Below are 16,775 nucleotides of genomic sequence, written 5' to 3' on the forward strand. Positions count from 1 at the left end.
ATGCATCCAAAAATAGCTATGACATCATTTAGAGCAGTTTACTGTAAATCCGGTCTTCTTGTGGCGAGTACTGCTTAGAATATATTTCCTGTCGTAGGAAGAGAAGAGGAAATGAGGGGAGGGACACATATAAACAGCTGATTATTATCAGTGTCCATCTAAGTAATTAAAAAAGGGAGTTTTTTTTTTTACCTGTTTATATACAGAATACATATAAATCCCCCCCTTTTTGAAAAGCAAACAAGTCCCACAGTTTGCATAACAAAACAGTTTTAATGTAGAGTGAAGTCAAACTCACCCCTAACCTGTTGACACACTGCGCAACCCACTAATCCCTGTATGAGAGAGACAGAGAGACACTCTGGTCTCATGACAGACCAGTTTAGTCTGAGTCATTATGGAGGATTATGTAGAACAGGGGGCGATTAAATACACTCCCAAACAGTCATCTCATCTAATGAAGCAGGCCTGTGATGCATCGTAACTAGACTCTGCACTGCACATCCCCGTGACACTGAATGCTATCAGGATTTCAAGGCAACAATGTGAATTATAAGGAAGCAGAATTTCCCCCTAGCAACACGAGGTGTTTCACTAAGAAGAAAAAGGCCTCTGCGTGTTGTCTCCATACTCGTGGACGTAGTGAAGCTGCCCCGTCAGAAACCTGAGCTTCAGTGACGCGTAGCCAACCAGAAACCAGATACTCTTGAGAGGCATTGGAGGACGGGTGCACCTCGTCCTCTTCCCTTCTTCCTTTAATTCCTTTAGTCTCCCTCCTCCTCCTCCTCCTCCTCTCTCACCAGAGTTCAGATGTCAAGAGTTCTTTCATCCAAGCACTCAGGCATCTGACTTGTTTCCTTCTCTGGTCAAACCAGGCACTGGAATGAAGCACCAGGATGTTTGGTCCCTGCTGTATTCAGTGTTTATATCTTCTGACTGTATTTGAGGTGAAACTAAGTGTTACTGATGCTGGAACCTAAAATATGTTGTTGGACTCCTCAGAGAGAATTTTTGACAAGGACCCTGCATCTGTTGCCAAAAAAATCTGAAGTGTATTTAACAGCCTGTGAGACACCATGACCGTGCAGCATTTTGTTATCCGCAGGGAATTGAATCTCATCCAATCTTGTCCTTTTTACAGCAGCAAGGGCTTTGCAGACGCTCCATAGACCCACACACACACGCACACACACACGCCGTCCTTTGATGGTCCTGGCCTGCTCAAATGGCATCAGGCCCACTTTACATAATCCAAGCATGTTTGCATGGTGTGTCAGGTGGCTCTCTCCCATGCCAGGATTATTTTGCCCACAGTCAAAAACGGTGGAGGAACTGTGGGCCGCTTTGCACGCTACCAGCAAAATGTTGTTTACAAAATCCACTCAAAGTGGGAGTTTTTTTTCTCTCTCTCTCTCTGTTTTCTATATTTTGCACACGTAGTTCTGTTCATTTCACTCTCACGCTTTCTTTATTTTACTTTGTTTTACTTTCTCCTCGCTCCACAGCTGCCTCAGAGCTCATGGCTGCAAAAATGGAGCTTGAGCAAATTTTTTTAATGTTTCATTTATTGCAATCAGGTCATCATTGTTCATAGCATGCATTTATAATGACATGGATGAGGCCCTGTCTGCAATGTACACAGATATTTTCCTCTATGTTTTGGCCTCTCATCCACACGTTAACGGAGTTTAGGGTCATTAAAATGGAGATTTTTAAAAACAAAACTCTGGTTAGTGAGAATTTGGAAAACGATTGTGCATGCCCATTGTAGCTTTGCATAATGAGCATGCGTGAGAAACAACAACAATGGCAGACTACCGGTTTGCTAATATTTTTTTAGCACTGCTTGGTCTAATATCTACTTTAGACCTAGCACTGCTGCACCACTTCACGGACGAATGGGGGCCATCTGCTGCACCAGGGTCTGTATTCACAAACATTCTGAAAACACTCTCAGAGAGCTCCTGATTTAGCCTAAAAAATTTTTTTACCAAGGAGTCCTAGCTTAGGAGTGATTTAGGAAAGTTCTCAGAGCAACTCTGAGCAAGGAAGGGACAGAAACTTTTACCTTAGTGCGGAGGTGATGTTGACCCTGTTGCTAGGTGGGATGCATTTTTTTTGATAGATGTGATCGGTCGTCACAGACACGCCACCTAGAGGAAATGAGATGAACTGCTCACTGAAAGTGTTGTCATTGTTAGTGTGATCACTCTGCTCATGGAAGGTTGAACAGACTCAAGTCATCACTGCTGCACTGTTGTATTGTTCTAGTTTTCTAAATATCTCAGTGTTGTGATCATTTTATTTCGGTCATGTGTGCCTATCCCTAATGACATCAACCACACATATGATCTCTGCATGATCTAATCTATAGCATTTCATTTACTCACTGTCATCCAGTGTGTGGAGAATATTTCTCCGACCTCTTTGTGTTTCCACCATTTTCTCCTCTGATTAAGAAACTCTTAAGCCTCGTCAAAGTCCTCTCTGCTCTTAAATGTTTTTAAACATATCTGTATACGTGTCAACAGGGCCTGAGTCTCTGCTTTTCTACAAACGCACACGCACACCATTCGTCATGGAATGAGAAAGAAAAGAAGAATCAGCAGCATTTTTGTCTCACATGAAGTGTCACAACATGACGTGTGTTCTTGCATGATTTACACCTTCACCTGAGGCAAGGTGGAACTGATTTAAATCACTAAGCAGTGTTCAAACAGCACGTATTGACACTGTGACATTAACTACAGCGCCCTAAGGATATGCACACAATTACTGTAGGTGTTGTGCTGTCTTTCCACATAACTCCACTGTGCAGACACAGAGGAACCATAATAGTGACAGTTTAGTTTCTGATAATCTCCTCTGATCATAAATCTCTTTACAGTTTCATATTTGTGACTCATTCACTCTAACATCCATCAGAAAGTTATACTTAGATACTTAACTTCTAACTCAAGCTTACTGAATTGTCAGATGCTACCTTTTGTGTTAGATTAACAGCGATTACCCCTGTAATGGCGTCTGTGAAAGCGCTCCACAGAGCACAGTGTGTGCAGCCAGGACTCCAGAACCTTTTACAGCCTGGGTAAACAGGCCTGTGGGCAGCCCATCTGTATTGTGTGGGTTTAGCTCAGCTTGGTTTTGTTAGCTAATGGCGGTGAATTGCTCCCGGTGTAATCCACATCCTGACACACTTTTGCCCTCACACCTTGCTCGATCAAGAACACCTGTTGCTTGGCAACGTGTTGTACAGAGCATGACAACAATAAACAAATGAGTGTGAATTGCTGGGAAAAAGACTGTTGGTCCCTGTGTAGCTAAGACGTTTGTTTACAATCAGTAACATGACACATCTGCATTGCTTTCATGATTCAGATAGTGATATATTGATGACTCACAACTCCTGTGTCCAACAAGTAAACCAGTCTGTCAGGCGTTTGACTCCATACCACACCTGCTGACGTTTTTTAGATTAAGTTGTTCTTATTGTGAGATAAGCGGACTTTAAGGTCAGATGTGTCAAACATTCAGTCCTGAGCAGTTAGGCCGGCCATTTTAGAGCCTGGTTTACTTTGAACTCAGTGTCCTCAGTAATGTGCCAGACTTTTCTCATTCTGTAATGTGCTTCTTACTCTTTTTCTTTCTTCTCAGTTTCTTGTTTTCTGTCTCTCACTAAATTAAGCACTTCATCTCTTTACTTTAGTAATTACTGCACATTTACTCTACATACATGCAGAGTAAATGTGCTCCATGCGCACCATATTCAGAAAGTATCAGACCCCCCACATTAAATGTGTTATTTCCAATTATTTTTATGCTTCTTTAATGTGCAGAAAATTTGGCACAGCTCCACATTAATTTTCAGCACAACAGTGAACCTCAAGTGGTTTTAAGATTCAAGTTTATTTAATTTTTAAACCAAACACATTTTGCACCTTAAGTGCTTCACAACGAGTCATATAGTGTTTATGCTTACACAAGCATATAAGTGCATCGATGATAAAAGCAATATTAAAATAGAAACAGGTTAAATCACAATTTAAACACAGGGAGTCAGATAAAAATAGAAACCAGGTTCCAAATCTGGGTTCAAAGGGAAGAGAATTGAGACTGCGCAGCATAATCCCTGACCTTGTTTATGTAATCTTCTATAGCTGAACAGTGAAATGACGCTGGGGTGAATGTGGTGTACACTCTGCCAATTGAAGTAAACAGCTGACACAACTGCCCATTCAGTCTAGACACTACGTAGTATGCAGAAAATCATTACATCATTACCATAGAAATATCCCAAAACAAATCATGATGAAATATGTCATATAAATTCAGTTAAAAAGTCATAATATAGTATGTGAAAACATGACATAAAAAAGTTATGGTGTGTGCAATCTTATAGTGTCTCTATAAAATAGTACTCAAAAAAAATCAAAAGTTTGAAAACCCTTTTATTTGGAACGTTAAAAAGGCGTAAAAAAAAAAAGATCAGTTTAGCTATTTAAGTTTCTAAAAATTTCTCATAATTGACCCTTTGCTAAGTCCCACCCTTGGGCGCAGTCTGCCCAATCATAACGTAGCATCAGGACAGCTCAGACCAGGGTCCGACAAGAAGCACAGCTGTGCTCCATTGACTCTAATGCAGTCGTTTCAGATTTCCTTCCTTTTCAGGCTGGTTGTGTGGATTTGGAGCTAAATGTTGTGCCTGGGGCACGTTGTGTATTAATGATACTCGTTACCTGGAGAGGTTGGAAAAAGATATACGTTTCTTCCTTGTTCCAAAATCAAAATCAAACCCTGAAAAGTGTAGGGTTAGCTAGCTAGCTACTGAAGATAACACCGTTCATCTGCACACACTGCGATGCCTCACAGCTGGTTCAATATCAGCAAAGTTTCCCTTTATATTCATTGTCTTGTGTGGCGATCAGCAGTGATGTGGTGGTTCACTTTTACACTGTGATCTGTAGCCTATAGTTCAGCTTTAGCTTCTAACTATCTTTGTCTTTTTAACCTGTTGTTGCTGCTGAGTCAGTTTGACATCCTGGATATATCCTTCAAACACAGACTGTAGACCCCTCTGTCTGCTTCTCTCTGGAATCACTGTTTCATTTTCCCAAAAATATGATAATATTTCATTGGGGAGTGCAGTTAGTTACAATGTGGGAAGACAGAAGGCAGACACTGAAAAAGGTCCCTCTTAATAGGTGAATACGGTCCTGTCCTTCACACACAGTTCTCTCCTCTCCTCTCCTCTCCTCTCCTCTCCTCACCCTTGCTCCCCCCTCACTTTACTCCTGCTCTGTTAAAAGGCAGATTTACTGGGATGATGTGCTGTCCTTTGTCTGCCAAGCTGTTTGAACTGCGCTGAGTGAAAGAGCCAGTCTTGCCATAAGGCAAGGTGGGGCAGCGGAGGTGTTGAAAGACAGAGTGGGGAAGGGCCGTGTTTACATGCTGATGAACGTACAGCACATGGTGATACATCTAACCAGCAGCCTATTGAAGGTCTGTCAGGGATTAGTGTTGTAAATGTGTACACGTCAGAACACTGTTGAGAAAAGGAAACTGGATTTTTTTTTCCCCCTCTCAAGGCGCCACCTCTGAGAGCATAACATCCTTATCTTTTTATATTGATGTGTTGCTTTATTGAATTTGACCAGAGAGAATTTCCGCCAAGGCTCAGAGACAGCTGTTCCCTTGCTATTGATCTTTAGAAAACCTTTCTCAAGGTTTGTGGCGCTGGCTTCTTTTGTATTTACATTTGTTGAAATTTTAGAAACCTTGACCAACACGGAAATACTTAATGTCTGAAGTGTTGTTTATTCAGTGAGCCAGTGCCTCCCCACTGTGATGGCCCACGTCTTCTAGTTGTTACAGACAGATTAGCTGTTCCTGTGCTCTGATGCGGAAGCCACTGTATCTGTACAGTGGAAAATCTGTCTTAAACAAATGTCTCGATGTTACATCACTGTCAACACCCCAGTGTACAGTACAGCTGCACTTGTTGGCTACTGAAGAACATTTTTTGTCGAGCCTGTGCACTCACTGTACATAGAGAATAAATGCCTATGGGAAAAGCCCAGTGTGGGAAAAAGTCATAACATCCGGATTCAAGTTTCCACTCTGATGATTTACATCCTGCTGTTATATCTAATGTCTACCGTACAGTAAAAAACCCTTAAAAAGACTTTTAAAAGACTTAAGTCTGACACCCTGTACTATGATATGTTGCAAAGACTGAGGATCTTGAGGCGTCACGATTTGTAAGATTACAACTAGATTCCTTTTGAGATTATTTCCCAAATGTTACACCAATCTTCCTGTAAAGAATTTGACATATTAACAATACCTTACGTGTCAAACACAAGATAAAAGGTGTCATATGTCAACAGTTTTCTTTTCAATTCACCATCAAGATAATCTGTAAAGGTAAACTGCATTTGCGCACAAAAATTGCATTTGGATTTTGTCGCCTCCATTCGCTACTAGCCTCTATTGGTTAGTTGCACTGTTTTAGTGGGAGGACACCGTGGGAATGAGAGGCGAACTCTTTCAAAAATTAAGATTTCTCATTGAGATAAGTGCTCTTCAGTGGATCAGATACTTGCCAAATTAAAAGTAGCACCTCCTGAGTCATGTTTATGTTCACGCTCCTCCCCAGAGTCCCCTCTATGTTTACTGTTTACTCGCTTTGCTGCTTCCTGTTTAGTGCTGAAGAGAGTGCAGCTATTGGTTGTTGATAATGTCCCTGTCATTGAACTACAGTATTTGCATGAGCCAAGACTGACAACTTACAGTGATATTGGACCGTCAAGATGAGAAAAAGACTGACTTAACAGCTCGGACTGAGTTTTATGACCTCCTTACACCAAATGTTAGAGATCACCGACTGAGTCAAAACTGTCAAGTCTTTGTTGACATTGGAAATTTGTCTGCAACAGTGAAATCGCTTGAGAAGTCGTTTTGTGTAAGGCTAGCATTAGAAGACACATGATATCCTCCGATGTGTCATGCAGCCTACATCTATGCTGTACATGCATAAGGCACAGCAATGCATAATAACCCTGCCTCTGTCTTGTTAAACAATTTGTACAGCTTTCAACCACCCAAAGTGCTTTTACACAACGTCACATTTACCCTTTCACACACATTTACACAGTGGTGGCTGAGACTACCACACACACTCACACACCAATGGAACAGCCATCAGGAGCCATTTGGGGTTCAGTATCTTGCCCGAGGATACTTTACCATGCAGACTGGAGGAGCCGGGGATTCAAACCCACTCTACCCTCTGAGCCACAGCTGCCCCCATCTTCCAACTCATTTGCCGTCTTATAACATCAAAAAAAAAAAAAACCATTTCAGCCGCAGTTCAGCAGCTGTAGTTTTACTGTTTCTCCATACTTCTTTTCTCTTTTGCTTCTTGCAATAAAGTGCACTTCCATCTGTGCCAAGACAAGTTACCAAAACCAATGGCCCACACACATTTTTGCAAACACAAATATTATTCCTTCATGTCTACCAGTTTTCTGAGGGGTGTTAAAAATGGTGTTTGTAAAGGGACTTCACCAGCCAAACACACACACACACACACATACACACACATGCAGAGACTTTTCAATTTGTGAGCAGCACAATCCAGGCCACAGACAGTATGTTAAAAACAGACAAAAGTCGGCATGAAGGCATCTGTTTGCTCTGTTTGCTCTGTTTGCTCTGTTTGCGCTTATGCACAAGTCAGTACAGCAGTTTCACATGGGTTTATTGTTTGCTCATTTTTAGTGGTCTTAGAAAAGTGATGGCAACTCAGAAGTTTGTTTGTTGTATATTTGTAGTCATGAGAAATACTTGAGGTAAATACCCCAAATATTTTTGATAATTTACATTATTACTGATTGTGTGTGTGCTGTAGCGGTCAATAGGAAATTTAATGACAATTTTCCACATAATGATTGTGTTCAGTAATCTTAATTTGATTGCCTTTGTGAGCAACACGCAATGACAGAAGGTTATGATTTGTGGCTGCCTGCCATCTGAGCTCTTTTTGATTAGCCGAGCAGCAGGTGGTCAGGTTTTTCTGGTCCAGGCACATGCATTTATTCTGCTTTCATCGCAGCAAAGGAAAATCCTTTGTAATGTAATCTGTAGCCGGTGACATTTGATGGTTTTAGAGGTTGCGTATGACGTGCATATTTTCTAACCGATTTGTTTTCATTGTCATTGCTCACTGTTGTTAGTGTTGCACAATATCTTTAGATATCATCACTTTTGCTCCTTAGAAAAGCAAACAACACCAAACAGTTAGCTGGCCTGTCTTGTCTGACATGTTTATATATATATATATATATGTTTAAATATAACCTGCTGCAGTTTCTTTCTCCCTTTTGTTCCATCTGTGTCACAGGTGTAGTGCTGATGGACATCTCAGAGGTCCACAGGAAGGTTAATCTCGAGCTGGAAGAAAATGTAAGTGTTTTTGCTCTTGCATCATGCTTCCTGAAAATTCCTGCGTAACATAATTTCTCCATAATTGTGCTGCCTCACCCAAATGCACTTTACTCTCCGAACCTGTTGCTCTGAATATTTCCAGACAGCCCCAAGCAAAGCCTCAATTCACTGAGCACCATTTAGTGGTAAACATACACAGTCAGCCAGGAGCTTTCTCTCTCCTCCTCCCACCTATGATAGATAGACAGTGCCTCTCCTTTCTCCCCACCTACATCGACTACAGTAACACAACGAACAAGCAAAGCACAAAGAGGTAGGACGAGGAACGGAAACAACAGGTTTGGGTTGTAGGAGCACCTGTTGGTTTTTTCCTTGCTGAGAGAACAGGGGGCAGGCCTCAACATGCCCCAGCCAAACACCAGCTGGAGCTGTAACAATTTGGTACATTAAGTACAGCCTAATTTAGGTTGTTAATGTGCTAACAATAGCTGCAAAGAATGATTATTTTCATTATAAAAGGTGCAGTCAGTGTCTGGTGTTCAGATGCAGCCGTTGCTGTGTAAATGGAAAACAAAAAAAGTGGATCAGAAAGAGTCACACAACACTATACTGGCTATTCTCCCTCTTCCACGTCCTTGCCCACAAGGAACAGAGCTACACCATGATGGTAATGAAATGTCTGCTCACTGGCTACTTTATTAGGTACACCTTGCTAGTACCAGGTTGGACCCCTTTTGCCTTCAGAACTGCCTTAATTCTTGGTGTCATAGATTCAACAAGGTGCTGAAAACATTCCTCAGAGACTTTGGTCCATACTGACATGATAGCATCACACAGTTGCTGCAGATTTGTCGGCTGCACATCCATGATGTGAATCTCCCGTTCCACCACATCCCAAAGGTGCTCTGTTGGATTGAGATCTGGTGACTGTGGAGGCCATTGGAGTACAGTGAACTCATTGTCATGTTGAGATGATTTGATCTTTGTGACATGGTGCGTTATCCTGCTGGAAGTAGCCATCAGAAGATGGGTACACTGTGGTCATAAAGGGATGGACACGGTCAGCAAGAATACTCAGGTAGGCTATGGTGTTTAAACCATGCTCAGTTGGTACTAAGGGGCCCAAAGTGTGCCAAGAAAATATCCCCCACACCATTACACCACCACCAGCACCACCAGCAGCCTGAACCGTTGATACAAGGCAGGATGGATCCATGCTTTCATGTTGTTTACACCAAATTCTGACCCTACCATCTGAATGCAGCAGAAATCCAGACTCATCAGACCAGGCAATGTTTTTCCAATCTTCTATCATCCAGTTTTGGTGAGCCTGTGTGAATTGTAGCCTCAGTTTCCTGTTGTTAGCTGACAGGAGTGGCACCTGGTGTGGTCTTCTGCTGCTGTAGCCCATCTGCTTCAAGGTTGGACGTGTTGTTGGTTCAGAGTTGGTCTTCTGCAGACCTTGGTTGGAGATGGTTGTGCATGAAAATCCCAGCAGTTTCTGAAATACTCAGACCAGCTGGTCTGGCACCAACAACCATGCCACATTCAAAGTCACTCAAATCAGCTTTCTTCCACATTCTGATACTCAGTTTGAACTTCAGCAGGTCGTCTTGATCATGCCTACATGCCTAAATGCATTGAGTTGCTGCCACGTGGCTGGCTGATCAGCTGTTTGTGTTAACAAGCAGTTGAACAGGTGTACCTAATAAAGTAGCCAGTGAGTGTAACAATGCAGATATTACTGGACTTTCTCCAGAATTGCAGATTCCATCTTTAATGAGTCTTTTAATTACATTTTTAGTCTGTAAAATGATAGAAATGAAGGAGAAATGCTCATTAGACGTCCCCACAGGCCAAGGTTTCATCTTTAAGTTATATATTTTGTCAAACCAAAAGTTTAAAACATTTTAGGATTTGGTATGTGATGATATGAGGTAGAGAAAAGCTGCAAAATTTCATATTGCAGAAGCTGGGATGTGTTTGTTAGGCACTGTCATTTGATAAATCACTATTTTCTGTATGTTCATTAATTGTAAAATTGTTTTAGCATTAGATCACAATAATTGTGGTACTTTTTGTGGGATTATTTTTCAGGGCATTCTGACTTTATTGACTTTATCATAGCTGAAGAGAGACAGGAAAGGCAGGGAGAGGACGGAGGGGGGGTGACGAGCAGCAAAAACATTTACATTGTTAATCATGCCCTCACTTAAAACTTTGATATCTTAACACAGCAACCACAAGATGTTTTCCTTAAGATGTTGCACAAGCTCGGTGCTTGGGAAAATAAATAATACCAGAGTTCGAAAATAACCTGTTAAAGCTGAACTTTGGGGCAGGGAAGTTGCGAGGCGCTCCTCCGAGGCATTGTTGCTAACAGCATCAGTGAGTGGGTTGACTTGTTAATGGACTCCAGTTGGTGAGTCACAGCATCAAATCAGGTCAGAGAAAATGATGGAAGAAAACCTTTCACAGACTTCGATGAGGGTGTGTTTTGTGTGCGACAAGGTCATCATGTGTGCTCAGTAATGGGGTCTTCCAATTCAGTGGTCCCTCCCGCCCCACGTGGGCGCCGCCGCCGCATCGCAACAAGGCTGTGGCGATGGAACCACTTTGACACCCTCACACTAATGAGAGAGAGCTGGAGAGAAAGGGAGAAAGTGAGAGAAGTCTGTGGGCATTCCCACGCTTTGTGTCTGACTCATTCATAAGCACAACCTCGGACTTGGCTGTCACCCCCGCACACACGCACAGATACACTCTAAATGATCACTCTCCGTTTCTCCCTTTGAGACTTACAGTATTTTTCCTGTTTGCCGCTGACAGCAAAGCTAACAGACTGTAGCACTACATCCTCCCCTCAAGTTTCTAATCACCACTCACCCTCTCTCTGTCTCCCTCCCTGCTCCTCACCTGAAGTTTAAGAGGTTCCACAGGGAGATCATATCCGAGCTGGAGAGAAAGACCGACATGGATGTCAAATACATGACAGTGAGTATTTTTCTGTGCATGTGTGTGAGCGCATGCATATTTGTGTGTAGCACTCCATCCATCCCCGCTCATTAGAGCACTCACTCCTACATAAAAGTATGTTCTGTTATGTTTTTGTTGTGTAGTACATTTTGGGAAACACAAACATATCTTTAAGCTAAAGGCCGAAGTGTTAAACATGTGATTACTGATAATTGTCATGAGCAGGCAGATGGATGGAGAACACAAGATATGAGAATTTCATTTACGCTCAAGAACTTGAACCATAATCTGATCCTGGGCAGCAATTCAGCACTATAATTTTCTGTCATTATGTCGGCAGTCATGGCATTTTATTTATGTCCTAATGAGAGTTATGGCTGCAGCACAGCATAAGAGAAAAACAAGGTCATTCTCAACAGCAGCAACACAGAGTTCAAGTGCTGTTGTTGATGGTTAATGCTTTGACTTGCGGCCTGCAGTATGTTACAGATGCAAATGTCTGAACGACACACAACGGCAGCTGGATATGTGTGTGAATTTACACAAACTGCATTGTTATTTATTATATTTTATTTCATAATCACATATAAGTTATCAACATCTAATGTTAAATTTGCATCTTCGCCAAATGGCAGATGCAACCAGCTTACCACTAATGCTGCATTTCTAATGCATGGTACAGCACGGCTCTACTCAACTTGCTCTTTTTGTGTTTGCATTACAAAAGTTGTGGAAGGTATCTGGTACATTTTTTTGGTATCACCTCCATCAAGGTTCCAAGCATGCTGAGCTGTGTTAAAACACTGTAGACCACTTATTGGTAGTAAAGAATCTTTGCGACACATGACATGACAACCAAGCTATGTCAACAGCAAAGACAGTTCTTTTAATTCAATCAACCCAGATTCAAAAGAATGGCAGCAAAACTACGCTGTACACTACATCGTACAATTGAGAGAGTGGAGAGGCGTTTATTTTTAGGGCTGTATTGGCAAGAATCTGGTGATATGAAACATAACAATACAGGGGTTATTATTCAGTATATCGCGATATCGATAATCTAATTTTAGGGAAAGTGTCACAGCATAAAAAACACACCACCATATACATAAAAAAGTAGGAACAGTGAAGTAGAAATAGTGGGATATATATTTTTATTCATCACAGTCTCTGTAACAGCCAACATCGTAGAAATAGTTTTGCAGTCTGAGCAAAGGCATTAACATGTGCCTACATGATTGAAAAATAAAATAAAAGTGTGTGCAGGATTCTTTAGGTTACAAATTCAGAAAAGAAAAATGTACAATACTCAATACTGTCTTGATATTTTCTTACATCCCTGTTCCTGTGTTCAGTCGCCACTGAAAGAATCCAGCAAGTGTCACGTTGAAAATGACAGGACAGTTTCACGTGGCATTGCCATGGCGATCAGCTGAGAATCCCACCTACAGTAATTGAGTATTATCTGCAGTGGAAAACAAAATAGAGTGACGTTAGTAGCAAATGTGAGTCGAGTCGAGTCGAGTTGAGCCGAAACATGCAGTGGAAAAGAGGCATAAGAGAAATAATGTGTTACTATGCATACTACACATAATGCAATACATGATGTTATGTCGAGTAAAGGCTACAAACTCAAGTATGCACATGTCATGTGTCCAAATCTCTAGTGGTAATAGATAACTTTTCGAAACAAAAATCTTTACTCCACTGAATTGAAATTGCAAATGAGTATTGAACCAGTTCTTCTAAAAGCCTTTGGCTCCTGCTGGCTGACATGGCTCTGGAAAATATCAGGAAAACATCAGTGTTGCTGCATTCACATTGATCTCTCTCCTGCTCCAGGCTACATTTAAGAGGTACCAGGTGGAGCACAAGATGAAGCAGGAGTCTCTGGAGAGGTCCCAGTCAGACCTGAAGAAGCTGAGGAGGAAGAGCCAAGGCAAGAACGCCAACAAGTACGAGAACAAGGAGAGCGAGGTGAGACGGACGGAGACACACAGACAGACACCTGACGCATCGTACATGGATGCTCTTTCTTTGACACGCACACACGCAGCTGTGTTTGTATGTGCATAGACACACACACACACTCATTCACAAACCTTGACACCTGAGACCCACTGTGCCAAAGTCAGTGTAACAGTAGTTGGGGACAGTGTGTGAAGTGTCTGCTCTGTGCAGTCATGCAAGAGAATATCTGTGTTTGCTGTTGGCTTCTTGTGTCCGCTTCACCAATGCACCCGCATGTAATCGCTTCGTGTACAACCTTGCTCCACCCGCATGCTCTCTGATAAGAGCTGACACACACACACATGCACAACAAGCAACCAAACAAGGAAGAATCTTAGAAAGGCAAATGAGACATGTTTGTTTCGTGCAGAACTAGCAGATGGAGAGACTGATCGGTTTAATGGTTGGAAGCTGAATCTACTGTTAAGTGTGTCCGGTCTCTTTGCAAAGCACTACACTGTAAAATGTGTTGAACTTTGTCTCTACTTTGTTGTGCCTCAAAGTTACACAGACATTGATGCACTAAAAACGGTGCCACCACACCCAGTGACTCTGTACACTGATAATTGCAGAAGAGTTTAATCTCAAAGCTGTGACCCCGAAAGCACAGCAGCGGCACATCTTACATAACCTCCCTACCATCGATCCAGTCGTGCAGCCTGTTTGCCTGTGTGTGTGTGTGTGTGTGTGTGTGTGTGTGTGTGTGTGTGTGAATGTTTAAGAGTTTGTGTATTCTGTCAACATTGTCATCCCTACACCGAGCCTGGCAGAGTTAGAGTGAGATAGAGGTCGAGAGGGAAAACCGAAAGGAATTACACAAGGAATTATATTACCAATATAGTTTTATAGCAGCTTTAATCTAAATCAGTGATACTCAATTTAAGGCTCGTGGGCCAAATCTGGCCCGCCACAGGGTGCTGGGTGGCCAGCTGAACATTTTTTAATTCATAGTTATTTGTACTTTTAAATGAAAGTATCAGAATAGAGGTTGTTTATCAAAAAAGGTGCCTGTGGACACCCCAGTGGAGGTCCAAGCTAAGCCCCGAATGTCCCCTGCCTACACTTGGCCTGTGTGGGGCTGCTCTGACTGGATTCGCCTCTTGGCAAAGATAAGTGAGGACAGCAAACTTCGAAAGGTTGAAAACAGGCAATTCATTAATTATATATACTGTTCAATACTATTAATGTCTGTTTATTAAAAGTGGCCCCTGGCAAAGCAAGTTGAGTATCCCTGTTTTACATAGACTTTGATCTGTAATTACCAAAAAATGAAAAAGACTTCATAGTGACAAAAAATAGTGGAAAAATATTCCCTTTTCCAGATTTATAAACTTGAATTGAGCTGTCACATGGAGCGAACTAGAACTGAAGCAGTTAGTCAGTTGATCTTTTTTTAAATGACAGAAAAATCAGCAGCTATTTTGCTAATCATTTTTTTTTCAGTATTAATGCCTGAAAAATGACTGCAAAGGTTAATGTTCTTGTGTTTCAGCTTCTCACATGAGAGGATTTTCTGGTTTTCTTTGACATATGTAATAGTAAACAGAGCAGCTATGGATTATTTGACTCCTGGTCAGACAAAACAAGACATTTGAACATGTCACCTTGGGCCGTATGCAATTTTGTAGGCATTTTTTTTTCACATTTTGTGATTGTTTTTTTATAGTATAAAAGAGATCTACTGGGGTTGTGGGTACCACTAGGGGTACTTTGGAGTACCTCTGGGGTGCATGAGATTTTTTTTTTTTTATGTTAATTTTAAAAAATATCAGTCATGCATAATCCATAATAAGTTCAATTAAAAAGTAAATGTAAGTTCAATAAACCACATTTATATGAAACCAGATTGTTAACTGTGACTGCGAAGCAATTTTATTTTTCTACGATGGGGAAGGCATGACCTGCTCTACTCTGCCTCTGATTGGCTTACCCTGATATTCTTACCCTAACCCTAACCAGTCCCACTTCTCATGCATAAACCTTAAAATCCATAATTTGATTTGACTTTTTTTTTTTAAATTTGATTTCTTTATTTCAAACATCTAAAGAAAAATAATGATAAAATAACATAGAATGTATTGTAAAAACAAACCTACAAAACATTTCATGTCCAGAAAGGAGTAGGAAGAAGCAACGTGCTTGTCTAGCCCTACCCCCGATCCCAAACTCTACCAATCCATCACTAATCAAACTCTTACATAAATACACTCTCCTCACCATCGATCAACCACACATTTACACCACTGCACTTCTTAATACCTGATAACCAATATTACCCCATGTATAAAACAAATACGAATTGCGAATACCGACAACAGTGTCACCCTGAGTGTGCTTGTCATTTCTGTACCTTGTAAAGATACTGTCTTTGTACCTCTTTTTAAACTGTCTGAAAGCGTTTTGAAAGAGGTATAAAAGTAAAGTGAAAACAGAATAGACAAAGTACTATCAGTCTCAGAAAGAGTTTGTTTGTTGTTGTACAATAAAATGAGCATTAGGATTTACCTCATTTTATTGTACCTCTATTGTACCTCTATTGTACCTCGTTTCTGTTATCTACCAGAAATGTTTTGCACTGGTCAGGGGGTACGTGGCTGAAAGAAGTATTGCAAATGGGTACATTATTGAAAAATGTTTGAGAACCACTGATCTAGGAGATAGGTGATAATGGAAAATAGCTCAGTCCTAAATGTGTTTTGTCTGAGATACTGAGAGGGGACTGTGTGATCCCATCAGGTCCAGCTCCTTCAATCGAGCGATCCCACATCTGAGATATGAAACCGTAAGATCTATCACACATTCAGACAAAGGCTCAAGACCTGTCTTTTGGACGATCGACGTGAACATTTCTAATCAACACAGTACACTGATCACCGTAACACTGCTATTGTTATTTCTGGCTAACCTGCTGCTAACTTGCATTATGTCCTTGCCCGTCGCCAGGCCGCCAACTCTGCATGGTTAATGCTCTCTTTATGTCTTTGCCAAAGGACTGCAGTTGAAAATTAGCCAGCTGGCTAACACAGGCACATTTACAGAAATGCTGATTAACGGGCATAGTCCTTATAAATAAAATAAATCTAATCCTTTATTTTTCTCTCTTATGCCTCTAATTCTCCTGTTTCCTCATTCCTCCACTATATTTCTGTTCCTCCGTCACCTTCTTCTCTTTCCTTTTTCCTTCTCACCTCTACTTCTCCCTCACCTTCCCACCAAACCACAAGTAAGAGTGTTTGCTTGCTGCTGTGCTCGCTTATCTGATTTAAGGCCAGGTATTAGGATTTAGACACCCAACAGACACAGAGATGGGCCAGACAGACAGACAGACAGACAGACATACAGGG

The 16,775-nt window shown here is 41.4% G+C and overlaps 1 protein-coding gene across 1 annotated transcript in view; it reads left to right on the plus strand.

Moving 5' to 3' along the window:
• baiap2l1b (BAR/IMD domain containing adaptor protein 2 like 1b) overlaps window positions 1-16,775 on the plus strand; it is a 49,431-nt gene that overhangs the window by 7,698 nt on the left and 24,958 nt on the right. The window contains exons 4-6 of the mRNA XM_033645090.2: window positions 8,402-8,463; window positions 11,368-11,439; window positions 13,264-13,398. Of these exons, the coding sequence (XP_033500981.1) occupies window positions 8,402-8,463; window positions 11,368-11,439; window positions 13,264-13,398 (269 nt within the window). The remainder of the gene's footprint in view (window positions 1-8,401; window positions 8,464-11,367; window positions 11,440-13,263; window positions 13,399-16,775) is intronic.

This window comes from Epinephelus lanceolatus, chromosome 18 (genome assembly GCF_041903045.1).
Source record: "Epinephelus lanceolatus isolate andai-2023 chromosome 18, ASM4190304v1, whole genome shotgun sequence".
In the NCBI taxonomy this organism is placed as follows: domain Eukaryota; kingdom Metazoa; phylum Chordata; class Actinopteri; order Perciformes; family Serranidae; genus Epinephelus; species Epinephelus lanceolatus.